The 27584-nt window shown below is 43.5% G+C and overlaps 2 protein-coding genes across 10 annotated transcripts in view; both read right to left on the bottom strand.

The window, feature by feature from the left end:
* Positions 1–10875: 10875 nt before the first annotated feature.
* LOC128937567 (CD59 glycoprotein-like) lies at positions 10876–13747 on the bottom strand. The gene is made up of 3 exons (XM_054277319.1): positions 13318–13747; positions 12395–12511; positions 10876–11884 (listed from the first exon to the last, which is right to left on the bottom strand). Exons 1-3 carry the CDS (start codon positions 13370–13372, stop codon positions 11682–11684), a joined length of 375 nt encoding a protein of 124 aa, XP_054133294.1. The 5' UTR covers positions 13373–13747; the 3' UTR covers positions 10876–11681.
* Positions 13748–13980: 233 nt separating this feature from the next.
* Positions 13981–27584, bottom strand: part of TACC2 (transforming acidic coiled-coil containing protein 2) — a 57532-nt gene continuing 43928 nt past the window's right edge. For 5 of the 9 annotated variants that reach the window (XM_054277014.1, XM_054277013.1, XM_054277021.1 and 2 more), the window contains 7 exons: positions 26660–26803; positions 26209–26285; positions 22105–22148; positions 16650–16810; positions 16208–16314; positions 15274–15394; positions 13989–14540 (listed from right to left, as the gene is read on the bottom strand). In XM_054277014.1, the coding sequence (XP_054132989.1) occupies positions 14475–14540; positions 15274–15394; positions 16208–16314; positions 16650–16810; positions 22105–22148; positions 26209–26285; positions 26660–26803 (720 nt within the window). In that variant the 3' untranslated portion in view covers positions 13989–14474. Of the gene's footprint in view, positions 14541–15273; positions 15395–16207; positions 16315–16649; positions 16811–22104; positions 22149–26208; positions 26286–26659; positions 26804–27584 lie in introns of all 9 variants that reach the window. The other 4 variants (XM_054277022.1, XM_054277015.1, XM_054277017.1 and 1 more) reach the window with 4 other exon arrangements.

The following is a 27584-nucleotide window of genomic DNA, read 5'->3' on the forward strand; positions in this document are numbered from 1 at the left end:
TGGAACAAGATGAGTGTCAGGTCCCTTCCAACCCAAACCATTCTATGACCTCATAAATTGACCTCAATCAGTGAGCAAATTATTCAGCATCTCAGTTTCGTGTCGGTGCCAGAGTTCACCGATTCCAAGCCCAGTTTTTATCACCTAAGGCAATAAAAGCCATGTACAGAGATGCTTTACTCAGCTCAGTGCCTGCAGATGTTTTACCCCAGAGCTCTGGCATGTCCCCCAGCACTTGGGAAGTTCCTGAACCAGATCAGCTCAGTCACTTTGAGACCTCCTACCCCTGTCCCCAGACCTCAGAGCTGTCTCCACCTCTGGCCAGCAGCTACAGATGCAGCTTGGCAAAGTCCAGATTTGTTGAAACGTGTGATGCAAAGAAAAAAAAATATATTTATAAATACAATATTTTTAAAGCATATAGAAAGATTTTCATCTCCATTTTGTGACCAAAAGTCAAAGGAAGTGAGTCTAAAAGGCCATTTTAGAGGTTAAGCTGGAGTGGGGGGAGGACTCTGGTTGCTGACAGCTGTTTGCCAACAGAACATTCTCTGGCATTTTCTTTGAGGAAAGCTCAAAAGGTCTTTTCACATTAGCAGTCCCCAGAATGGGTGTTAAGTTTCCTATTATTGTAAGAGCGGCCTGGGAATCTCGGTGCCCTGCGTGGGAGCCAAGGCAGCAGCTGGGGAACTGTGCAGAAGTGCCCAGGAACTGCTGCCAGTGGGGAGAAAGAAAAATTCCCAAGGAAAAAGGAGTTCTCAGAAGGAGCTTGAGGTTGAGTTGGGGTGAGGGAACATGAATAAGTGATTATTTTGTTATATGGAGGGGGGGAAAAGGGTGGAAAATATGTTTTAGTGATTGTGAGGAGAGCAGAGTGAGCAGGGATAGCAAGGAGGAGCTGGGCAGAGGGAAGGGCTGCAGAGCTGCAGGGCAGGACAGCTGCTCCTGCCCTCCACAGTCCTGGGAAAACAGGAGCTCTGAGCTGGGAGAGACTCTGGGTGGATTCCACACCCTCAGGGGAAAGGGACTTTCATTTTTGTACAACCTTGTCTCTAAAAAACAAATTGATTTTGGTATCATCAGTAGTGATTCCCTCAATTTCATTTTTATCAGCACACTCCAGGCCTGTTGGGTGGAATCAGTTTGGAGAACATTGGAGCAGCTGTGGAGGAAATTAATGAGCCAAAAAAGTGACTCTGATCCCCCTGATCAGTCAGTTCTCCATTGCTGTTTGAGATTTTGCTCCGTCACAGGAACAAACCACAGGCACAAATTAAATGCCTGATTTAAGGACACTTAAATATTAACAGAAGGGGCTGCAGATGAAATTGTAGTGGCTTTGAATCTTCATTTTCAGCATCACTGTCAATCACTGCCATTGCTGTCACTACTTTGGATGCTCAAAACCAAATTTTTCAAATCAGAAAGGTGAATAAATTGTACACAAACACAGGTGTATATTCCTGTCTGTAAGAGAAGTTTGGTTGCTGCATACCAAGAGGTTTTTATGCTCTGATAATTCAAGAAAAACTAAAAAGTTTAAATATTTCTACATTGCTTTTAGTTTAAATTGCCAACCAAGAGGACTTTTTATATTATTTATATAATATATATTATATATTTATACTTTTATATTATTTATGTATAATATTTGCAGCAAGATAATAGAGATAGGTTTTTGCTGTTCTCTCACTCTGGAGATGCTGTGGGGAAAGGGAAGGGAAGGGAAGGGAAGGGAAGGGAAAGGAAAGGAAAGGAAAGGAAAGGAAAGGAAAGGAAAGGAAAGGAAAGGAAAGGAAAGGAAAGGAAAGGAAAGGAAAGGAAAGGAAAGGAAAGGAAAAAGGATACAGAGGGTCATGAGTGGGATGGTGACCAATTTGCAGCCTCCTGGCTGTATTTCAGTTGGAGGAGCTGTGACAACTCCAAAATCAGATAAATTTTGATCACACTCACTCTGATTTATGTGGTTATGATGAAAAGCACCTCCCCACTCCTGTGCCAGATCCTTCCTCCATGGCCCTGCTGTTCCTCAGCCCAGCAAGGAGTTCTGCAGATGCTCCCGTGATAAGCTCTGCAAAAATAGGCTCAGTCTCAAACTAATTCAGGCATTAAGATAAGCTGAGACTCTAAAGCTTTATCTGAATCTGCTCACTGGATTCAGAGTGCACAGGAGCAGTTTCCACTGATACCTGCACACTGCAGATCAGCTCATCCCCTGCCCTGTGCTTGGCATAATTACCTTAAATCAAATTACTGACAAGAGGCAGATTCTCCTTCTAGTGTTGCACTTATTATCAATTTTAAGTTGTAATTACTTGTTTTTAGGTGGTTTGTGATGGTGTTCACAGGAGTCTCATGCTGAGGGAAGAGATGAGGATCTGACTCCATATTTCAGAAGGCTGATTTATTATTTTATGATATATGTTACATTAAAACTATACTAAAAGAACAGAAGAAAAGGTTTCATCTCAGAAGGCTAGCTAAGCTAAGAATAGAAAGGAAATAATGATAACAAAGGCAGCTGTCCCAGACTCTCTATCCAAGCCAGCTGACTGTGATTGGCCATTAATTAGAAACAATCCCATGAGACCAATCCCAGATGCACCTGTTGCATTCCACAGCAGCAGATAATCAATGTTTGCATTTTGTTCCTGGGGTCTCTCAGCTTCTCAGGAGGAAAAACCCTAAGGAAAGGATTTTTAATGAAAAGATGTCTGTGACAGTTTTTTCTTTGTTTGTTTGTTTTTTTTTTTGGTTTTTTTTTTTTTTTTTTTAATTCAGAAGGTCCCCAGCTTTCAGAAACAAGCTATTTCATCCCCACAATTCAGGAAATGAGATGCTGAGAGGAGCAGACACTGTGGCAGGGGTTTCTCTTCCGGCCTGTGATGCAGTTCTGTCACTGCTCTTGTTCCTGGGATAGCTGAAACCCCACAGAGCAGAGCTGGACTCTGTCATGGTGTATTTGGAATTATCTGCTCTCTGTGTGCAGAGAACAGCTTGGGTGCAGGACTCAGGCATTGCTGCTCCAGCCAAGAGCATTCCAGGGATGCTGAGCAGCACAGAGTGGCCTGCACAGCCCCTGCTGCCTGCCAGCCCCAGCACAGTGCAGGGAAAGTGAAATCTGCTTTATGCTGCATCAATGTCCCTCTGTGCAGCTCTGGGCGTGTGTGTGCTGTCCCTGGCCACTAGTGAGGTGATCTGACCTTCCCAGCTTAACCCTGCCTTGTGCTGGCTGCTGGCCTTGGAGGCAGTGACAAAGCTGAGAATTGCCCAGCACTGCTGACCAAGGTGGTCACCCCCAGACCTGTGCCTGCTTTGGTTCCTCTGAGAGAGGCAATTCCAGTTCAAGTGGGTTTGAACTATATTTTAGAATAAAAAAAAGCCACAAAACAAACAGCTCCTTCTGAGAACTCCCTGAGTTCACCAGAGCCATTGTGGCTGAAAGCTGAATTCATTTTGCCCTGTCTGGGAGCCCTGACCATGGTCTGTGAGAGCTGCAGGTTCTGAATCACTCCCTCCTTCCTGGGGGGCTCACCTGGAGAGGAGCAGCTCCAGGGAGAGCTCAGAGCCCTGGCAGGGCCTGAAGGGGCTCCAGGAGAGCTGGAGAGGGACTGGGGACAGGGATGGAGGGACAGGGCACAGGGAATGTCTCCCTGCCAGAGGGCAGGGATGGATGGGAGATTGGGAATTGGGAATTGTTCCCTGTGAGGGTGGGCAGGCCCTGGCACAGGTGCCCAGAGCAGCTGTGGCTGCCCCTGGATCGCTGGCAGTGCCCAAGGCCAGGCTGGATGGGGCTTGGAGCACCCTGGGATGGTGGAAGGTGAAATCACCAGCAAAGAAATGAAGGTGATTTTTCTGCAGAAGCAATAAAGAGCAAGAGCACTGATGCCCAGCAAAAACACCTCAAATGAGCCCTGATTTGGCTCTGCAGCCTCTTCAGGCTTTTCATGCAGAACCAGGGGAGCCTAATCTGATTTAAAATGCATCCAAATTCCCAACAGCAACAGCAGGGAATGGGACAGAGCTGACATCCAGACAGGCAGCCCTGGGAGGGGACCTGGAGCTGGGACAGGCTGGGACACCTGAGGGTCAGTGTGTGTCTGTCTGTCTGTCTGTGTGTCTGTCTGTCTGCAGGCACCTCACTCCAGCCACAGCACCTTCCAGGGCCGCCAGCATCACTGAACATTGTCCCACTTGCAGCCACTGGCCCCAGTCCAGCTCCTCTGCCTGACTGGGGCTCGTGGCCACGTTGATCTCTGTGACAGTGTTCACAGGGGTTTTCAGGTGAGGGAAGAGACGAAAATGCTGATTCCATGTTCAGAAAGCTTAATTTATTATTTTCTGATATCTATGTTACATTAAAACTATACTAAGAAGAATAGAAGGAAAAGTTTCATTTTAGAAGGCTAGCTAAGCTAAAAATAGAAAAGAAAAGAATGATAACAAAGGCAGCTGCCTCAGACTCTCTGTCCGAGCCAGCTGACTGTGATTGGCCATGAATTACAAACAACCACATGAGACCAATCCCAGATGCACCTGTTGCATTCCACAGCAGCAGATAATCATTGTTTACATTTTGTTCTTGAAGCTTCTCAGCTTCTCAGGAAGAAAAAGTCTTAAGGAAAGATTTTTAATGAAAATATGTCTGCGATAGATCTCAGGTATGAAAAAAACAGGAATGAAAATGCTTCTGTAGGAGCTGGGCAAATCTAGAGCAAAAGTGCTTGAGACAAGAAAAATAAATATAAAAAGAGAGCTATTTTAAGCCTGTGAGTGACTGTATTTCTTGGGACCAGTGCAGCCCACAGCCCATCTGTCTCCTGTTGGAGAGCTGCTCTGTGAGACTGGGCACACACACTGAGCACACCATGGCTCAGAAATCAGCCCCAGGACAGGCAGCAGTGTTTATTTGCTGGCTCAGGACGCCCATCCATGGGCAGTAATCCCCTCTTCATCCTCCTGAGGAAGCAGCTGAAGGAGGGGTCAGCAGGATTTGCCCCGAATAGCCTGGGCTCACAGAGCAGCCCGGAGCCAAGGCCTGGATAAGCATAAAAAGCTTTGGATAAGCCACATTAAAGCAAAGGTCAGATGAGATCACTCCACTCCTGATCATTCATGGGCAAAGTATTGTTCTCAGTTTCCACAAGGGAGCCTGACTTTGAGGAGATGGGTTTTCCAGGGACTGCTTCTCTCTGATGGTAACAGGAGCTGTCAAATCAATGCAGGGTTTTTCCCCCCTGCTTATCATCATCCTCAGAAGAGTCCCATCGAGGCCAGCTCTGGAAAACTTCCTGGCTGGCACAGTCCTTCATTTGTCACTAATTTATCCCTAATTTATCCCTATTTTATTATTTATTTATGAAATTACCAGCAACTGATGAAACTCTGCAAACCCCTCCTCATTTAAAGAGCACCAGACATCCCTGTGCTGCCATTCAGGAAAAAAATCTCCTAAATCTGGAAAAAAAAAACAACTTGGAAGGTGTTGAGAAGATGCTTTAGTAGAAGCTCCTGGTGTGAGTGAACCAAACCATCCCAGGGACAAACCTCTCCTTTTCAGCTGCTGCACGAAGCACTGCAGAGGAGCCTGGTGGATCTGTCCTGCTCACAGCCCTGATCCCAGCAATGCTGATAAACCTCTGCCAGTGCCCCCAGGCACAGCCCAGCTCGGATGATCTCCCCAGGAATGTTTTTTCCTGGCCCAGCTCACTGCCCCCACTCCTGGATTTGCTTCATCTCAGTTGCTGATCTGCTCTTTGCAGAGCCCCAATCACTGCAGCAGAATATTGAACAAAACCAGACGTGTTTATCCAACATGAGGAGTCAGAGCTGGCTGGGAGAATGTGGAAACAAGAGATGGAGACTGCCAAGTGCTCATGAGCACTGTTCATGGTACAGTGCAAACAGACAGTTCCAAAAAGTGAAACTTAACCCTTAAGGACCAAAGGAGAGGAGGGCAGAGCTTGTTCCTTGCTGCTCCACACACACCTGTGGTGGTGTTCGCAGGGGTCTCAGGATGAGGGAAGAGATGAGGATCTGACTCCATGTTTCACAAGGCTGATTTATTATTTTATGATATATGTTACATTAAAACTATACTAAAAGAATGGAAGAAAGGATTTCATCAGAGGGCTAGCTAAGAATAGAATAGGAATGATAACAAAGGCTTGTGACTGACTGAGAGAGTCTGGACAGCTGACTGTGATTGGCCATTAATTAGAAACAACCACATGAGACCAATCCCAGATGCACCTGTTGCATTCCACAGCAGCAGATAATCATTGTTTGCATTTTGTTCCTGAGGCCTCCCAGCTTCTCAGGAGGAAAAATCCTAAGGGAAGGATTTTTCATAAAATATCATGGCTACACACACCCAGCTCTCAGGGATGCAGTGCATCAGAAGTGAGGCTCAAATCATCACTGGACACTGCAGGGTGCTCATTTCCCTTCTGTGGCTGCAGATTTCTCCAAAAGTGTGTCCTGACCATTGGGACTTCAAATGCTCACATAAAGCAAAATTAGAGCACAACTTACCTTGCTGATTAAGGCTGGTAATGAGCAGAGTGTGAGGAGGAAATTCAGAGGTTATCCTCCTATTAGAAATCTCATTCCAGTGACAAATAAGGATGAGAATTTGAATTTAATAACTGCACACTTGTGGAGATTTTGCTTGCATTGGAAAGCCCTCAAAACATTGTAAAAGGGTTAAAGAAAAGTTGCTAAAAGGAGATGAACATCCTCAGGATCTCAAGGATATGTTGCAAAAGTTCTCTTTAGGTTGGGAGAGCACAGGAGCAAATCCACAAATCAGAAGTTCCTTTAGGGAAAATCAGGCTCTGAGCTGGCTGAAGAAAGAGCACCAGTCCCTCTGAGCTCCAGATCTACAGACACTGGTTTTTATTCACTGAAAATCAGAAACTGACAATGATTGATGTTAAAACATGACATTGAATGTCTCCAGTGAAGGCAGCAGCAATCAGTGATTTGGACACCAGTCTTATTTTTTTGGCTGAGTCTCTGCCAGTGTTCCAATACCTTCCCCCCTTGAGTATTTAAAGGAAAAAATTAAAACTATTTTGGTGAGTATGAAAGGCAGGAAGTCCTGAGAGAAGGCAAATTGCTTCAAGAGAAAAATTCCTCTTCACCTGTCAAGCATCACCTCACACTTGCAAATCTTTTGGGCTTGCAGCTGAAAGGGTTTTAGGAGGGCCTGTGGAGCTAAGTCAGGCTGCTATACAAGATGTAAGGAATTTAAGGAAAAGTGCATTCCTTTAAGGATTATTAATGCTAAACATGGAAGAAAGGAGGGTTGGGTGGCTGAAAAGGAGGGCAGGATTAGATGGGAATTTGGGAAGGAATTCCTCCCTGGGAGAGGCTGTGGCTGCCCCTGGATCCCTGGCAGTGCCCAGGCTGGACATTGGGGCTGGGAGCACCTGGGACAGTGGGAGGTGTCCCTGCCATGGCTGGGGTGGCACTGGGTGGGATTTCAGGTCCCTTCCAGCCCAAACCCTTCTGTGATTCTGTGCTAAAATGCTCAGCCCCATCCTCCCACCCTCATCCCTCTGCTTTAGTTTTTTTCCAGAAAAGTGCATCATCACCTGTCTCCCTTGGAAACCCATCCCTATGGCAACGTGCAGGAATGTCTCCATGCAGGCATGGCACAGCTTTGACAGCCCCTTCTCTGTCACACTTGTCATGGCACCGTCCCGAGGCTGATGACGGGAGCTCGCCTCTCTCAAGACACCACTTGGAAGATTTTCCACTGAGAACTTGTTTTCTGCAGTCTTTCACTCCCCTGGCTCTTGAACTCTCAGTCTGTGTATCACGACTGTGATTTTATCTGAAATGTGTTGCAAAAAACCCCATGTATTTGCCTTTATCAGCAAAAAGCCCTAACCTCACATGAGATGTTTTTGACAAGACCTACTTTCCATGGAGCCACCCTGCCAAGCACGAGCTGCTTCTGTGCTTTTTCCAAACTCAATCCCACACTGGCTTTTCACTTGTGGGGTATTTTTATCAGATGCTAAGAAAGTTCACCTGCACCTACACCACCAACACTATGAATTTCTTGCTACACTCTTTATGGGATTAACATTGTTATCATTTTCCCCACTCTGTTAAGAGTAAATATGCCACCTCTGAGCGTACCACAAATTTTCCAATTAAAAACACCCCCTGCACTGCTGGCTGTGGGTGATAAGAGGGAGTGTGTGTGTATCCTGGGCTCCAGGATTGCACTCAGGAATTCTGATTTCAAAGGCATGAAATCCTCCCCAAGGGCATGTTACCAACCACAGCCATCAGTGTCCTCAACATCTGCACGTCCAGAAAGGTTGAGACCCTTTGGAGTGATGTTCACAATGAAATCTGCCACAGCTGGGCTTTCTTTGCACACAAAGACATGGTAACACAGGCTGCAAGGATGGTTTTTGTTTAATCCCTACTGCACAGAAATGCATGACTGAAATTTCACATGAGGAAAAAAAGGTTAAAAAATAAACTGTGGTTTGTGACAGCAAGATGTACTTGAAACTCCCATCAAATTCCACAGCCACTGTTGAGCTTATCTAGATATTCAAGACCACAAGAATTGCTTATTCCTCACCAAGAACAAGGGACAACTTGGTACCTTGTGCTCACTGTGGAAAAGCCAGGTGTGGATGAACACTGACACAAATTAAATGGCAAATTCTCACTCTGTTTACAGAGAGCTCAAGGCTCTCTGCTCAGCTGTGCCCTCCTGAGAAGACCAAGAGGCTCTGGCTGCCCTTGACAGGACCAGGAAAATAAAGGAATGCTGTTTGTAGAGTCAAAAATAAGAGGATAGAAAGGAATAATGGAAGTTGTGATTTGGGGCTGTAGGTACAACTGAGATTTTCTCTCACTTAGAAATGAATCTTTTTGGACATTCTTCCTGGAGGTGAGAGAGCAAAGTTACACTCAAATACACTTACCCAGATGAGCCATTACATAAATCCAGCTGATACAAGAGATGAAAAAGAAGTCCTGTCATTCTAAATTGCAGCAGAAAGCATTTCAGCATCAGCCTCTCTGCTGCTGACATTAGGGAAGGGAGAAGGAGCCTGTGGCTGCAGCAGGAATTCACCTCAGAACAACCAACTTTCTATTGCACCTGTGACTGGGAATAGCTCTGCACAGACATGGTAACAAAACCATTAAAATGTTTTCTGCAATTTAATGGAGTTTAAAAAATATTCATCCTATTTTGTTTTTGTTTCTTTGTGCTTATCTTCCTGTCAACGCTTATGCCAAAAACCATCACGAAACCGCTCTGAAAACACCAATCCACAAAAGTGGTTCATCCCTCCTAGATATCCACATGCAGGCACACTTCAGGGTCATAATTGGACAGGGAAAATGTATTTTTTTGCTGTAAAAAGCAGAGCAGGGCCTGTGAGGAGCTGGGAGGCAGGAGTGGATGGATGGAGGCGGTGGGAGCTGCCTGAAGATCCCAGCCCTGGCTGCCGTCAGGAATGACAGATGGTGTTTGTCAAGAGGATAGAGATTTACCTTCTTATTTTACCAGGGAAATACAGCAGCAAGAACACTACCAACATCCACTATTTTATCCAACAGATTTAAGAAATATATCCCACATTAAAAGAAAAAAACAAAACAAAACAACAAAGCCCAACAGGATTCCTGCAGGAAAACAGAGCACCAGATGCAGCTGGAAATCCCAATTAAAAGAAGCAGTTGTGTTTACCAAGAGACAATGTCTGCCATTGCATGTAATTTATTTTCTCATTAAGGAAATGCACTGAGCACATACAGAGATTACATTCAATACAGATTTATCATTACAGAACCATAGGAAGATAAAGATACAATCAATACCTGCTTCCTGTAGCAGAAGAGATTGAAGGAACTGCTTCAAGCTGAGAATGAAATGAAAAATACTTACACCAATTTAAATGATTTTTTATACAGATGAGACACTGGAATCCAAATTAACATTCTCAGCCAAGATCTGCTGCATTGTTGCAATCTTTATATTTAACAGCTTTATCAGAGCGGTGCCTAGAGACTAAAAATAGACCAAGCTGCCTTGTCTGAGCCCACCTGAACAAACCCAGGAGAATCCAGGCAGTCTGAAGCCACAGCCCACATGAGATGATGGAAGGATCCACACTGGGGAAAGGGCACAGCAGAACAAGGAGACAGCTCAGCCCCTGTGACAGCTACAAGGCAGGCAGGGTTACACTCTGCAGGGAGGGCTCACTCATTGACCTCGCAGCAGCTCTAGAGTTTGCAACCTGAATACAATTTTGGTCAATGTGAAGAATTCTACTACACACTGCCCAGAACTGATTTTTCAAAGAATTGTACTGAAAAAAAGTCACAACACAAAGCTAGAGGAAAAACTACTTTGCCACTTATTTTGTGAGTTCCATAAATTTGATGACCTAACCTTTTTCCTACTAGGCAACTAAAACTAGAACTGGAAAGACCACCTCTACCTCAGCTACACCAGCTGGACTTTCAGCCAGTCCTGTGCATGTTGTGTGCCAGGGGTTGGACCAGATCATCACAGCTGGACATTAAAATCTACAAATTTCACTCATCTGCTTGCCTGGAGCTCTGAGTTTTGGATCAAAGGAGGTAGTGATGCACAATGCCTTCTACTGTGTGACCCTTTCTGGATCATTTACTTGGTAAAACTGCCATGAATGGGTTTATTAAAAATATTGATTTAGTCCCTCTTTATGCCTCTGAAGACCTCCAAGTAATTTCATTCACTTTGCAAAATGAAAAGATCATAAACCACCTCAACTCCACCACATCACTGAAGGGGATGACCTGTACAGATCAAAGGCTGCAGTTTAGGGCAGTGGAGAATTATTTACATAACTGAAACCTCAAGAATTATAAACTCAAGTTATCATTTGCCTACAAGAAAGGGATTAATCACTTGTTTTTAAAACCAGCAGGAGAGAGGTTGAGCTGATCTTTGGATGGAGTACCAGTTCAAAAACAACTTCCAAACTCTTCTTTTTACTTCCTCTTCTGATGCTGTGGTAAAATTCTCAAGGGATCAGAAAAGAGAAGACTGGAAGGTGTTTTCTTCCAGGGAAATACACACACAAGCATAGAACCATTGAATGGTTTGGGTTGGAAAGGATCTTAAAGATCATCCAGCCTCCCTGCCAGGAACATATCATATACAACAGAATATACCTCCATGCATTATTCTCTTAATGACCTTCTCTTACCAGTTGGTATTAATACTAAAGCATCTGTATTTCAAGTTTCCTTTTGTCCAGCACGCCAATGTGCTCTGGAAGATTAACTTGCTCGCTAGAATTTTCAGTCACTTTGTGCTTGAAAATTTTAGCTTGCTTTTGAATATCTGCCAACAGCAAAAAGCATTTGGCAGCCGTTTGCCCTTGACCTTACTACCAGGTTACCTGCAGCCAAGATTTCTCCCTATCCAAATTGCAGGAAAATAAACAGCAGGGCAGCATTCCTTACACAGAGATCAAGACCTATTTAGCAGATGAAACAATTTTTTTATCTAAACATCTGTCAGGTCTTCCTACAGCTTTTTGCCTAGTGAGATAAATGGTACATGGAGCAACGTGATTAGCAAATATTATCACCCCTTGCTAAGAAGGCAGAGTTGTTGCTTCAGGATACTCTTTTTTCCCTTTTCCCCCTCATGTCAGCTTCAGCAAGGGGAGCCAGAGCAGAGTGAGGATGAGGAGGGGGAGGCTGCAGGAGCTGGTGACCCTGGGAGCCAGGCTCCTGGCGTTGCAGTTGTTGGAGTAGCAGCAGTGGACGCTCACCCCGGGCGCCCTCGATCCGTCGCGCCTCGCCCGCTCGCAGAAGGACCTGAACGAGCAGGACTTCATGATGCCACCTGCAACAGAGCCACAGTGAGCCCACAGGGGCTGCAAACGGCCTCCTGCACCCCCCAGCACCAGCCTGAGCACCCAGCACTGGGCAGCAGCCTCGCGTTGGGCTGCTCCTCACAGGAAAATGAGCACGGCCACAACAAGGCAGCGCACCAACAGCTCCCCCTTAAATAACTCTGATTTACCTTAGAGGCAACTGGGGCAGCTTAAATATCTTTGGATGTGCCCAAGTGCTCATTAGCTTCTCTTCCATCCTAATTTCCAGCTAAAGTGGGCAATACTTAAAATGCTTCTTTCCAGCTTTCCCACAGACTGGGTGCAGCTCATCGTGGCGCACCGACAAATCATTCCCTGTGGGATTTTGTGACAACAAAACCAGGACTGAGATTCATTAACGGGGTTTATTTTGAGAGGAGACATTTACTTTTGGTTTTCTCCTTAACTTACTCAGCACTCCTCTCTATTTTTTTCTTTTGTGACAAATGCAACAGGTCTGACACATTTGTGACACTTACTTGCTTGTCCTCTAATGACTGCACATGCATCTGCATGGCCTGGGCACTGCTGACTTCCTTGTCTGTTGCAGTCATCATCACTAGAACCTACACAGGTGTAACACTGCAGTGCTTCACCTGGGTGGAGGGAGAAGAGACCATTTAGAATTTACAAGAAGTATTTAAAAATATCGATCTTTCTAGTATGGTTTCAAGCATACATAAAAGAATTCCAAAACAGCTTTAGAAAATCCAAAGAGTCTGTAAATCTTATCAATGTTTATTTTTTAGAAATGGGTCAAATATTGACAAAAAATAATAAACAAATCAACCACAGATTATTTAGTTGTTATAATCTGCATTTAAAATAATACAAGAAACATTTGATATTCTGTAACTGCATCCATATCTTCTTGTAATGTTTTCAGAGCAGAGCCCACAAATCGGTTTTTTTCCCCCCTATCGTGATCTTTGGTCCACAGTACCAGGAGAAAGCACATTGTATACACATAAAATCTTACAATGATCCAATTTTCCTCTTCTCCTGAAGTACCAATTCAGCTGGAAAGCACAGCAATGTATCTTGAGTTTTGCTCTTGTTTAAACACCACAACCACACCTCAATCCTCTTTCTTTTCCTTGCCTCAAACTACATGGCATTTTCAAAGGAAGGCAAGCATGAGTTATGAAGATATTTCAAACACCACACTTGAAGCTTGCAGAGCAGAAATCCCACCCTTGCTATCAGTGGGGACATTTGGGTCTGTTAGCACACACATTTATCTTTACAGAAGTGCAGTTCTGTGCTGCTAACCACACACACAAAATAACCTGAAACCACCCAGCCCAGGAGAGGAGCCCAGAACAGCAAAGAGGCTCAGCCATGCCTGAGGCAGGGAATGCAAATGAAGTAAAAAAAAGGAAAGAAAAAGGAGCTGACTTACTTTTGAGGACAAAAAGGGAGCTGACAAGAACCAGGCTGAAGACTGTCCACATCATGGAGATCCAAGAGATGCACCATTAGGCAAAGAAAGCAGTTTGTTTGCTATTAGAGCCTTAATGCTTCTCCTCCATCCCTAATCCTGTGCAGAGGATAACTTACAGGATAAAGAGGTGTTCAAGAGTGCTACTTATGGAGCTTATTCTGGCTGCACCTCTGATCACACCAACCTCAGCTCCACCAGTCCTGCAGGCAAATTCTGCCAGGAGCAGGAAATTATTCACCTTTCAGTGCCAGACATGCTTAAAAACCATCCTGTCACCACATGGCACAGCCTCTGACTCCTCCAACAGCCTCATTACATTTGCCCATGGGATTTGCTGGATCAGGGTCAGAGCATTAAATATTTTGGAGGATTAAGCCTATGCTTGAGACTTGAGTGGTCCAAATCCAACACACAGACACACATATATACATATATATTTAGAGAGACATTAAGATATAGACCTAGATATGTGCACATAAGCAGCAGACTCTTGTGACCCACAAAGTGTTCCAAGCAGTGACCCATGAAGTGCTTTCTCTGGAGGAATTAATTCCCAAGAGCATCTGGTGCTGAAATAAGCAAGTGAAGGACACAAAAGAGAACCATACTTATCTTCAACTTTCAACGAAAAAATTTATTTACAATAGAGAATTTCATTTGTGACATGCATTTTCTTTCCTTCTTTTTTTTTTTTTTTAGATTTTATTTTACAAATCAGCAAATGCAGATAAAGTTTACATTCCTTAAGGCAAGAGTCCCCATGCAAGTAATACATGTTTATATTAAATCCAAAAGACATCCAACATGGGAACTCATGTACAAAGGGAAGGCTAGGATCAGCAATTTGTATTTTCTTAGAGAACTTGACAATCTCCCTGATACAGGAACTTTGAGATCAACTTGCTATGAATTATACTATGAAAATGCAAACAATAGCAAGAAATTCTGATAGTCATCTTAGTACTGCATACAATTAAATCAACTTTATTTAGAAAGAAAATACAGTAGTGCATACGAAAAAGTGAAAATATAACCTGTCCACATAAATGTATGGACATCAGTGTGCCAATGGTCATATTGCACTCAGTATTGAAGTCCAGAAATTTGGTTAAAAGTTAGCTTTTCCCCATTTTGGCAATCAGTTCATCACAAATCTTTGTTAATTCTTCTATCTCTTTATTCTGGAAAATAAAATATGAAGTATTAGGAAAAGGATTGTTGCATTAAGATGAGGGGTTTTTCTAATTTTAACGTTATCTAACCAGTGGGAAAGGTGTGGGAAAATTAACTTTTCTCCAATGCTAAGAACAGGAGATCTATACATACAGATATATGTGCATATATAGCACAACTAAGTGTTCATATTCATAGTACAGCTACATGCATTCAAACAAATGCTTCCTTTTTTCCAAATTCAGCTCCTCCAGTTTTAATAAATCAAATTTAGCACCAAAGCAGACAGCCTCACAGCACTCATTCCCAGCACTCCACAATAATACAGAGTGGAAATTTGTTTCTAGGCTGCACTTTTCAATTTTTTTTTTCATTATTTTCACCCAGCCTTGCAGAGCTGCAAGCAAGGACGAGCTGTTCTATGTCAAAGCAAGCTCCCTTGGCTGAGCTAGAGATATAAATAGGCATTTCCTACAGACACTTTGGAATTAGCATTGGAATTACAGCTAGCACTAAAAAGGGAAACAATCCGAGAGAAAAACCTGAGAACTGAAGCAAGCCAAGGCCTGGGCTGCACCCTGAGCTCTGCCCAAGGCTGAGCCAGCCCCAAACACTTGGGCTCAGATCAAACCTGGCTCCAGCTGGTGCACACAGGGGCTTTGCCTTAAAATTTGGGGAGTGTTGCTGTCCCCAAAGCTGCAGGACAATCCTCAGGCAGGGCTTGGCTCCTGGTTTATTTACCTTTTGTTCCAGTGTTCTCTCCAAGGCATCCACTTTGAGCTGCTCCTTGCGAAGGCTGGCCTGGTACGCTGCCTGCTCCTGCTGGGCCTTGCCTCTCACTTGTGCAATTTCAGCATTGGCTCTGCAAAAATCACAGGGCTTGGTCACATCAGGGTCTCCACAGGAAAGGGCAGAGGGTGCCCCAGGGTGGACAGCACCTTAACAAATGGGGGGAGAGGGCAGGGCTGCCTTCTGCACATCCTGGGTATGTTGTGAGACTTGACCCTAAAAACTTTTCACAACTCCCTCTCTTGCTCAGCAGGGGCTGCAGAGTCTTTTCTTACTGTCTGTGTTGCCCCCTTCATGATTCTCTCACATATCTCTGCTGGGTTCACAGATATGACTCAGGTAGAAGTGTTTTATGGCAGTTACCAAATACGATCTCCAGTTCAGGGCACTGTACTGTGAGTCCTGAACATGATCCCTAGAAAGGCTTAAGTGGTCATTACGTGGAGATCTAAAAAAAAGAAACTGGCTAATGGCTTCTTTCTTGATCCTCCCATGATAATACATTAACAAATGTAAAGGCATTAGCTAAATATAGAAATGTAAGGTTTTGTATGGTGAGGAGCTGGAAGAAACACCAGCACATTGCAGAAATTCTCATTATTGCATTTCTTTCCACCTCTATCCCAGAGCAGCCTGTGCTTTGCATATTGCAGGAGCAGTCTGGCATGTGAGGTCCAGCCATGGGAATCCTTCTGCAGCATGAACTCCCGAAAAAATGTGTACAGTCCATGCACCAGCCCTGGAAGTGCCCAGGGCCAGGTTGGACAGGGCTTGGAGCAACCTGGACCAGTGGAAGGTCCCTGCCCATGGCAGGGGGTGGAACAAGATGGTTTTAGGAAGGATCTCTTCTAACCCAAACCATTCTGTGAATCCATGACTCAATTACCTGTCCAGTTTTTCCTCAGCATGAATTTTGAGTGCCTGGTACCTCTGCTCCTCCTTCTTCACTCGTGACAAATATTCCTGCGCACATTTCTTCAACACTTCTTCATTCTTAAAAGAGAAGATGACATCAAATTTAAACCAAGAGGTTAAAATGCAGGACAGGGAGTCACACACACAGCTGTTTGAAGGGCTGCAGTCCAACACTGACATCCCCACTGAGCCCATCTGAAGGAGAATATTTCACAATGCAAAGAGCTTTACAATTTTTCTGTTTGCATTTGATAGCTGGCTGCAATCCTTCACCTGAGGACTATGGTTTGGCATGCAGAACATCAGAATTAGCTGGAAACACAAGTCCTGCCTTCTGTCCAGCAGCACAGCACATTCTGGTCCACAGAATCTGCTCAGCTCTGCTCTTTAAAGGAGATGTTAAGGTGACTCACCTTCCGAAACCCCTCCAGGACCTCCTTCATCTTCTCGTATCTCCTGAAAAGATCTGCCAGGGATTTCTCCACTGAGTTCAGATCGGCCAGAGCTTGCTCCTTCTCCACTATGAGCTGCTGAACAGTGTGGTGGGAGACAGATTTCTCTCTCTGTTCATCCTCTGAAAGAAGAGAGGAGTAGAGAAAAGGGAGGTTTTCAGAAGGGTAACAGGAGTAAGTCCACTGAGTTCACTATCATCTACAGTTTCTACTATACTCTGCCCTATTTGTGTATTAGTAAGTTTACAGGATCCAGAAAAGTCAGATTTATATAAAGACACAAGCCTGGTTTGGAAAACAGTTGCTAAACACAGTGATATTTAAATATTTTGATGTTGGGGGAAAATGTGAATGTATCTCTGTACTGATGATTTCTTCACTCTGAACTCGAAAAGGCAGGTGCTGGATTTCCCCTGAAGATGCACTAGCTGAAGGAAAGGACATTTATGCACATTCCTAGCACTGGCCACAAATTATTTGCCACTGTTGATAAATGCCTGTCATCTCCTGGCACCTTCTAATCCTGCACAAACAAGGCACTTTGTTCAGTGCAATTCAATTCTTCCCCTGGAAAAGCAATGTTTTACCAGCTCTCAGGATTGCTGGAGCAAGTGGCAGAAAGGAAATCTAACATCAGACAGACTTCCTAAGTGTAAAAAACTGCAAAAAACATCTGCCAAGCTCCTCTTGTGTATAGTTAAATTTGAGCCAGGGGTGGTGGGAAGAACATAACAGGAATACAAATCCATAGGGAGGAGGAATTTTCAAGGGACTTGACCTCATAATAAGTTGGAATATTCACATAACACTGGAAGAAAAGGTCTGGCATTGTCTTCCAAAATGCTGCATTGTTTTCTTCAGTCCTGAACTATGATTCTTGTGCCCTTGTTTTAAGGGGTACTTTGCATGATACTGAAAGGAAAACCCACCCACAAAACACAACAGTTTTATATTACCATTTTCCTTGGTTTATGATAGAAACTAAGATAAGGTAAAAAGTTCTCCTGTGGAAAAAGCATGGGGCATTTCACAAGGTCCAACTTTTCATTTGGGCCTTTATATTTGGAAACATAAAGAACTAAACAAGTTTGGTGTTTTTATTTGAATAGATTTCATCTGAATTATTTATAGTGCTGATCAGCTCCAAAATGTCAAAGCTGATACTGTCAATTCCCAAACTGAGATTCATCTCTTCCTTTTGCATATTCCATCCAAAAAATGCATATTTTTGTTGGCCTGACCAAGGCTAGAGCAGAGATGATGCCAAGCTGTGCATCAGCTCCTGGGCTCCTCTGCTCACCCCTGACAGCACCTGGCTGGGGCAGAGCCTGACCTGAGCTTGTTTTGCTCTGTGTGATACAGAAGATGAAAAGAACCAGAGAAGTTCTCAGGACCTGCTTGTAACACCTTTATTTTACTGCTGAACAAACACCGTGGACATGGCAGAGAAGCCCAACTGTGTAATACAATATCACGTGGATATATTTAACATTTTATTAAAAAGAAACATTCTTTTCTATTTTGCTTTCTCAGAGACACCTCGTATTCCTCTCTAATGTCAAAATTAATGTGTTCTCAATTAAAACAAAAAAAATTGTTGTTTTTTGTTTATTTTTCTAAAGCTCAGAGGCTGTCTCCTTGTGTTCCAGCACTAGATTTGTTTAATTGTGCTGGAGATTACACCCTGCCTAGATAATTCCAAACCCTTTCCTGGCAGGATGCTGCTCTCTGGCAACACTTCTGTCACTGCAACTCCATGGGCAAGAGATCCATGTGCATCCTCATCCAAAATATTTTAATGTATTTAGTATCACATCCCTACTTTTAGTGAGACTGCTGTCTGAGGTATTTTAGCCACTTCCTTACTTGTTTCCAGGGCGATCACGAAGTTAATAAAATTCATGTGACACTCCCTCACAACTACTGAGCTCCTCCTCTTCCTCCCAGCACACTGTGGGCTCTCCTCTCTCCTCAGCTGGATCAGCTCCTCCAACACTCAACCCCCAGCACCATTTAAACTCATGGAAACTGGGGCAAATGCTACAGAGTCACAGAATGGTTTGGGTTGGAAGATCCTTTAAAGCTCACTTAGTTCCACCCCCCTGCCATGGGCAGGGACACCTCCCACGGCACCAGGCTGCTCCAAGGTATGTCTAAGTGATGCTCCCAAACCAAAGTGGTTAAATACAACAAAAGGCAGAAACTTGGCTGGAGGGAGACTAGAGTTTTATGTGATATTTACATAAAATCACAGAATGGTTTGGGTTGGAAAGGACCTTCTATTTTCTAAGACTATGATTTAGTTTCAATAAAGCGTGCTGGTAACAGTCTGCCAGTCAAATCTTAGTTAAGTGGCCACACATCCTTAATTCTAAATATGTTTACGAGGTTATGTGATCAAAATATTTGAATTAAATGACTTCCACATCTGCAACACACCCTGCCCAGGGCTCACCAACAATCACAGCAGTATGCTCAGGACTAGCACTATCCAAATTGACAGAATCAGAGCAGCACCATGGCAGATCCGCTTTCAGGCTCAGCTCACTACTACTCACACGACTTAATGGGAATGCAGCAAACAGAGAACAAAAGCAAAAGAAACTAAAGATGCAAAATGCTGGTGTGAAAGTTGGTGAAAAGCTTTACTTACCAGGCTTGCCTGTTTTGTTTTTGCAAGCAAATAGCAAGAAGCAACGAAAACGGAAGCAAAATAGAAAAATCGGGAATTGTTAGGAAAGCAGCAAATAAGTAATGCAACAACCTGTAATGCACAAAGCATAACATCTGTTTGTTTTTCACAAGGAGAATCTCATCATCTATTCAAATGTAAAGTAATAAAAAAATCCTCATAATGTAAATCTCATAATGTAAAATCTCATAAATCTCATAATGTATTCGAATGTAAAAATAAGGATACATTTTTAACAGGGAAAAAAAGACCAACAAACCAACATTAGAAAGTTGTCAGTGAAAAGGAATTGGGGTGGGGGTTTTGGCTGTGAGCCAGGTGTGTGGAGGGTGCAGGAACACTGGGGTCACCCAGGCTCTGCTCCCTGGCTGTCAGAGCAAACAGCACCAAGCACAAAGCAGCAGCACAGCCTGAAAGCCTGGTCTGTCCTATCCCCACTCCTCAGAGTAAACTAAAATGTGTTAGGGATTGAGGCAAATGTAAGGAAAAAAGGGGAAAAAAAGATAAAAGCACGAGTGAAAAAATCCACCAAGTGACACTAAACAGGGATCTCCACACTGGCAGCCTGCACAGTGTGGCATGAAGTAATCACAGCAGCTAAGCTAGGTAATTTTGGGTTCCATATATGTGTGACAGCAAATACTGAACCTTCCACAGCCCTTGGAATCAAAGGCAATTGCAGTTTGCAATGCACATTTTTCAGTGCCTTTAGAAGCAAACATAGGCAGTCTTATATTGTTAATATGGGACATTTTCAGTATTCATTATGCACACACCAGCCTGCAAAAAGCTCAGCAGGACCTATCAACCTCACTGAATATTCATCAAAGGGATTGGTGAAATTGGTTTATGTGCAGTGCCCTTCTAACAGGGCTGTATAAATAGTTCAGACAGGTTAAATGATGAACAGAAACAGCACAGGCATTTCTTTTGTTCAGATGCATATTCTGCTTCAGCACTGAGGCATCACTAACAGGTCACTGAAGTACATGCAAATAACAAACACACATTTTCCTCCACATGTGGCATTTGGATGAGTGAATTCCTTTATCGGAAGGGACAGCAATTTACAAGAAATGGCATGACAAAGTGGGACAATTAGATCCAAAATTTACATTAAATGCAGGGAGAAGCCTCACATTTAACGTTTTACCATGCTGTAGGATTTGCATACTGCTCTAATTAACACAGAAAGGATGTTTTCTGTGTAGCTGTTGTTGGTTCAGTTCCTTTGCAAACGGACAGCAAATTAAATTACTTATAGCCACAGCTCTTAAATACTCACCACAGAGAGCTCTGATACTCTGAATCTGAAGTTTAAAGAGCTATTATATTACAGTCAGTGGCCCAATACTTACTGAACCTTCATTTCTTTGCAACAAGAGGAAGTGGCAATGGTGGAATGCACCATGTACACCAAGGCCTCTGCCTCAGGATTCCTATCCTGTATCTTACTGTTGCACTGCAGTCTCAAAATTTACTATTTTTTTTTCATTTCTTTCTCAAAAACAGATTTCTAATTTATCTGTTGTTAGCTGTATGCATAGCTTGGGGAAGACAGGACAGGTCTTCTGTGTGTCTGTAGGACTGGCCAGGTTCAGGGTGGATGCCACACCAGAGTATGTTTACTGTAAACCAAAATGAAAGAAGTTCTTTGCACACTCTGGTCACTCCTGCTTGAACACTTGCATGATGACAATGACACACACCATGTCAGAAGGCAGCACATTGGCTCAGCTGGGCATACAAAAGGCAATGGAGGCATAATACCAGAGAGAATGAAGCCTGGCATATTATTAGTGTTTATTATTCATTATTATATATATTTCGTTAATTTATTTATTATAGTTGTCATTCTCATAAAATTTATTTGTAGATGCACTTTACTCTTCACTTGAAAAGAGGTTTGGATGTCTCCCAAGGGCCAAGAAATCCAGGAAGGCAGCAAAAGCACCAGCCACTGGTGCTCTTCTGAGCACCTCTGGCCTTGGAGACCCCAAAATTCCACTCAGCCATTTGCCTTTCTGGGAAACAGCTGGAGCTGAAGCAGTACAAGGCAGCACAAGGCACTGGTGCTTGTGCCTGCTACAGCCAGACTAATAAAAAGAGCTTTAGAAATCTTAGAGGAGGCTTTAAAATCACATCCCAGGGGCTGAGGAACCACACGAGCCCTGCAACCTTTGGGTTTGGAGTGCTACCGAGGGTAGAGGTTTTTATCTGTGAGACATGCTGTTAGCAAAGGTGTTTTTTAATTACTGAGAGGCAAAACTTGTCACAATTTAGACTTGAAAGGAGACCCCTGAGTCAGTAAGTTAACTGGGGGGTGGATTGGGCACTGGAAGGTCCCAGCTGGGATTGGAGTTAATCTTGGTTTTGGTCCGATCAATGCACTTAGCACAGATAATCCCTGTTGCTGTGAAGAGCTAACTTTGGTATCTGCCTTTAAACAGCTGTGAGCTGATGCCTAAGGGGTTTTTAGGTCACTGAAAGTCTCTCCTGGAGAAACCCATGAATTCGAACCTGTTTCCTAGGGAAAGCCCTGAGCTCTCTGTGTTACCTGAACTGCCCGGGGGCTGCTGGCTGTGAGACAAGGCCCTGACTTTTCCTTTCCTGGTGTCCTCAGATGCATTCACAATTCCCTGCAGCATCAGCAGATGCAGCCAGCATCAAAATGAAGCCCACAGACTCCAACCAGGGAGCACCTTTCACAGCAGGAACACCTACCTATCATCTGAGCAATCGTCTTCTCGTATTCCGAAACTATTTTTCTGTAAGAGGGGAAAACAAAAAAAAGAAAAATTTTGGCAAACAACATCATTGCTCATGCTTACTTACCAAATGGCACTTATCAGAAACTGAACTGTGGTGCTTTAAAGAGGTACAGAATCCCATCACACTTTTACATGTCTTTATTGCCCAAATAACAAATAAAACTGACAATTTTAACACTGCACCTGATTTTTAACTCTCCATGGGAATCCATAAAGGTGAGGGGAGCAAGAAGAGATTGCTTTGAAACAGATTCTGTTTTTTGAAACATCACCCATCATGATTATAAACACTGGCCTAACCCAAGTATTACAAAGAGCCTGATGTTTCCATTACTTTCTCCCCTCTTCTCCAAATTTGTGTTGGTTTCTTTTTAATATAAACTTAAGCAAACTTATAATTGGCAGCAAGTAAACTTAACAGTAGTGTTGGCTATCATCCAAATTGTATCTCATCTTCTAAATGAATCTTCTCATGATTAAATGATTCACTACCACTTGAAAGAACAAGATCAAAATATTCAACTATGTAGCACAAAATCCATCATGTCCCATTTCCCAAATCTGTTTTTGAAGCAGAGGTGGCAAAATTCTACTTTTAAGACCGTTTTATTTCGTATACTCATGGTAGGCTTTGAATTTCCTTCTTGAAAAGAGGTTAGCCAAAATAAGCAGATTAAATGTGATTTAGAAAGATGATCCATCCCTTCCCAGAGCCAAATAAAGCTAATGAAATGAGACTAGCTTGATCTGTGCTTTGATTCATGAGCCACGCAAAACCGTCTACAAAAAACAAAATTACCCCACACTTCATCAGAAGTGAATATTCCAAACAGCTCACTGGAGTTGGAATCCACCTCTTTTGAAACTCACTTTCACTTGCTCCATTTTCAAAGCTCTGCTGCAGTTGGGGAGGTTACAGAAAGGATGTGGGAATAAAAGTCAGTAAGGAAAGGAGAAACTTGCAGAGTTCCCAAAAATCAACGATAGCAACTCCAGAAGTGCCTCAAATCTGAATCACAGACAGAGCCCAAAGCCCTGGGAAGGTCACCTGGCCCTAAGGTCAGCAGCATCTCCCCTGCCCTGGTCCTGCAGAGCACTCAGAGAGCAGGGCTCTAACCCCAGCACTGGGATTTTTCCTTTCAACCACAAATGATGCTTTGGAGAGCAAAGATAACAGCAAGGATTTTGCCCTAAAAGGAAGGGTTTGGTTTCATGTCCAAAGCAGATTACCTCAAAAGCCTGCTGTAAGCAATGAGGATTTTAAAGCTTTGTCATGTCCTTGTGACACAAGGCACCTTTGGGAAGTTTTATCATCCAAGAAGAGGAAGCCAAGGACTCAGGGTACTCAGGGTAAGGAACACAACATTACAACACTGCAGCACTTCCCAGGGAAGGATTTGCTCCAGATTCATGTCAAAGGCCTCTTTCAGTCCAGCAGCCTAAATAATGGTCATTACAGCTGGGGAACCAAAGGATTCTGCCACATCATCCCTCTTTGGGAGGGCACATCCTAACCCCAGGCTGACACATTCATTACTTAGGCCTAAATGTTGCTGTTTGAGACACTCAGTCCATTCACTGACTGCACATTTGTAAGGCATAAAACCACCAGAATCTAAGGCTACAAAGGGCCTCAGAGGTCATCTGCCTGACTCCCCTTACAGAGTCATGATCAATCATACCTCCAAATAACCATAATTAAGTATTTCTTGCCTGCCTCTGGTTAGACTCCTGGATTATGGTACAGCCACTCTGGTTCAGCTCTTTGATAGCTACTGCATTATTAAACCTCTCATTCTGCCTTCTGTTCTCTGGAGTGGAATTTCCTCCAAGTGATCTTTTCCTGGTAATTTAGATGAATTCAGGATGTTCCAGCTACACTATGCAGTACACGGGTACAGGAGCATTGCTTCTCCTTCTCTGGGAAGTAATGCTTTTGTGCCTGCAGCTCTAAATAATCCCTTCACTCCCTGCTTATCATTGTGTCATATCTCATTGCTGCATCTCTAATGTACCACACATGGACTGCTTGAACATTTCAACTTCCAAGAGAAATCTTATCTTGGTGCACATATGTGTATTTATCATTTTGTGACAATATTAGCCAGATTTTTTTTCCTTTCATCCACACGTTCCAGGCATGTGCCTGTGGGAAATCTGGCTTGGTTACTGTGAGTTTTTTTTTAAAATCATATTTTCTGGAGGGTGGAGACACACACAAGCAAATTACTGTGTGGAAGATGAAGGTGCAGCTGCTCCGTGTCACCCCTGGCTCTCCTTCCATCAGGGAAAAGGCTGGCAGTGCCCACTGGCAGCCAGCAGCCACGTGCACCCCGACACAGAGCAGACCAAGCACCACACTCGAGTGTGAGCTGCACACTGAGACATTCCTCACAATCCCTCCTTCTGTTCCCTCCTTGTTTGGCTCCCTGGGTCTGACTGCTCACAGCCACTCCGTTCTGTTGCTCCTCATTAAGCATTTCAGGGCTATGCCAGGGCTTTGTTCCCCATCCCAGCAGAGCACAAGGGAGGTGAGAGAACTCAGCTGGGCACTGGGAGGTGGCAAAAAAGAAATAGAGAGGCTGCCCTTGCCTTTTGCAGATGCTTCTCTTAAGATGCTTTGGCTCAGAGCCCCGTGCTGCTGCTACTCCAATCTGCCATGTGCAATTCCTGGCATCCATGCAAGCGTTTGTGGAGCTCTGCACTGCAGCTCCCTTCTACTCTCCCTCCCTAAGCACAGTTTTCCTGGATATAAGTGATTGATTATGTAGGTCATCACTAGATACAGAGTTTAGCTTTAAATCACTGAAACTCTGCATTTTGGGAAGAAGCTGGTGCTAGAACAGAGGGGATTTTAAAGAAAATTCAGTCTCAGAAGTGATTTGTAGAAATTATTACTTAAAAGAGGGAAGCTAAAATAATGTGACAGTTTCCTTTTTTTTTATTAGTTAAGAGGGGGGACCATTTTTTCTGGTTTTGGAAGGTAGAAAATAATAAGCTTTAAAGACTCCATGAAGTATTTTATACACTCTCTTCTGCAATTGATGGCTTTCTCAGATTCAGATCAATGAGCAAGCCAAGCTCATTTTTTTGTCCTCCTTATGGTCCTACCAACTGAAAAGAAAAAAAAGCTGAAAGCTTGAAAGGTTTTTAACTGACTGAATGGAAGGCATCAGTTTCTTTGAGCAGCACTGCTCACATCATCCATTACAGGGATTTTGTTGTCATCCTTGCAAGTGGTAGGACCTGGGCAGGAGAGGAGGATCAAACCATGTCCCAGTGCACAGATATTTAATGTAACAGAGGTAGGCTGGCACAGAAATAGAACAGATACAACCAGAACAAACTGAAAAGCTCCAGGTCCTTCTGTCAGCTCCCAAAGGGAACAAGAGAGCAAAAGCCAAGAGAACTATTGCTTTACTAAAATCAACCTTAGTGTGTGCAGCAATTAAAAAAATCATCTTAGTTCAAAGAAAAGAGTGTAGAATCTCCCTAAAAGCCAACATTGATAGTCCAGAGTGGTTCCTTTACAAGAAATGCTTTTCTACTGACACTGGTTTGATTACTATTGTTGAACAACTTCACAATGATGTCCTGGAGGCAGCCTGTACTACTGCAAACCTGCATGTTCTTTCCTACATTCCTTCCTTTTTCCAAGTAGAACTAGAAGTGAATTTAATGTACATTTAATGTGCACCCCCCTGCCAGCTCTGCAGCAACTCATCCAGTCTGCAACAGGAACCTCACCATGCAATCCCAGTGAGAATTCACACACAAACCAGAGGAACTCCTTCCCTGGCATTAACCTGGAGTAAAACCTCCCTTATATCTCAGTATTCTGAGGGTGTGAATGAGATCAGCAACACACAAGTTTTCAGTGATTACCCTGAATAGTGGTGCCCCTCATACAGAGAAAAGACAAAGGATCAGTTCAGGATCAGTGCAGTGCCTTAAGTTAAAAATAAAGCTAAGGTGAACAATTGTATGAGCATGGTACTCTGTTGTCAGGCTGAGATGAAGCCTCATCTCTGACAGACTGATCAAGTTAATAACTCACCTCATTTCCATCACTTCCCTTCTGCTTTCTTCATATTTCTCTTTCCACTCAGATACTTCCCTGTCCTTGGCCACAATCTGAAACAGAAAACAAAGGGAATAAACCCCCCTGGATTACACCCATTTATTCATTGCTATTGCTAGCCACACTAATATGATACATAGCTTTGTAAAATACATAATTTTATTCCTATTTCAAGCAGCATATATTTTTATATGATTATATAGCAATGTCAAGATGCACAGTGCACACCTGAGGTTTAAAACCATAAAGATTTGTGTTTACATCATATCTGCTTTTCACATCTGTAAAACAAGTAAAACTTGCAGTGTGGCACCTTTTGCTTTAGCGTGGCCGAGGATGGCTCCAAGAACAGAATGAGTGATCACATTTGGGAGAAAACAGGCAAGAAGGGAACAGCAAGGGGCAGGTTTTTCCTTTCCCAAGTTACCTCTGCCCTGGCCAGTCGTAGTGCAGAGTCCAGGTCCTGCTGGGGGTAGAGCAGAGCCGTGGTGCTTTCTGCATCTGAGGCACCGATGCGGGAGTACAGAGCACTTTTGGAGATGGAAACATCTGCTGGGACAGCAGGTTCTCTCTGTGGGTTTGTTTTTTTAAATACAAAGAAATAAACCATTATTTAGGTGTTTAGCTCATGGGTTATCTGGGTGTGGTGCTAGGACTTCTAGTCTAAATTACAACACAAACAAGGAGCTCTGAATTCAGCAATCATAAAATATACATTTGAGATCCATAAGAAGCACCATGAGAGTCATATTACCTTTACAGAGAGAAAATAAAGACAGCACTTTGCTATCAATATTTTAAAGTCTTATTTTATAAAATATACTGTTTTTCACCACAACATCCACAAGAAATGCATGTCAGCAGGAAGAATCAGATTTGAAGGCAGAAAGCTTGTTAAGGGGAATTCTGCTTCCATAAAAATAAATCAAGGAACCAGAAGCAAGAGGACAGCTCACTTTCTTAGGTCTGGCCTGTCAATACATGGCATCTAGCATAAAGAATACCACAGAAAAAGTGTGACTATGCAGGTGGCACTGCTGCCCCACTGGTGTCCAGCATGCGATTAGTCAGTTAAATGAGGCTTTTTTTGCAGTTGTCAATTCTGCTCATGTCAGCAGCCCAGATTAAATAAGGGAGAGCAGCATGTGAAATGAGGAGAGCAAAGAACAGGAATGTGACACCGAGATGCAGGAGATGTCTCACAAACAACTCTTGATGCAAACAACCCAAGCTACAGCACATGAAAACTGAGGAGATTCCAAAGGATAGTCCATAGAATGGTTTGGGATGGAAGAGACCTTAAATCCCACCCAGTGCCACCCCTGCCACAGCAGGGACACCTTCCACTGTCC

Source organism: Melozone crissalis, unplaced genomic scaffold (genome assembly GCF_028551555.1).
Source record: "Melozone crissalis strain CALT ecotype California unplaced genomic scaffold, PUWL_Pcris_2 ptg000019l_1, whole genome shotgun sequence".
Lineage (NCBI taxonomy): Eukaryota > Metazoa > Chordata > Aves > Passeriformes > Passerellidae > Melozone > Melozone crissalis.

Coding starts and splice junctions, on each gene's coding strand:
- LOC128937567 (XM_054277319.1), bottom strand. CDS start 13,372: ATGATGTGGACAGTCTTCAGCCTGGTTCTTGTCAGCTCCCTTTTTGTC. Junction 12,512..13,317: donor CTCCCTTTTTGTCCTCAAAA/GTAAGTCAGCTC, acceptor CCCTCCACCCAG/GTGAAGCACTGCAGTGTTAC. Junction 11,885..12,394: donor AGTCATTAGAGGACAAGCAA/GTAAGTGTCACA, acceptor GCTCTGTTGCAG/GTGGCATCATGAAGTCCTGC.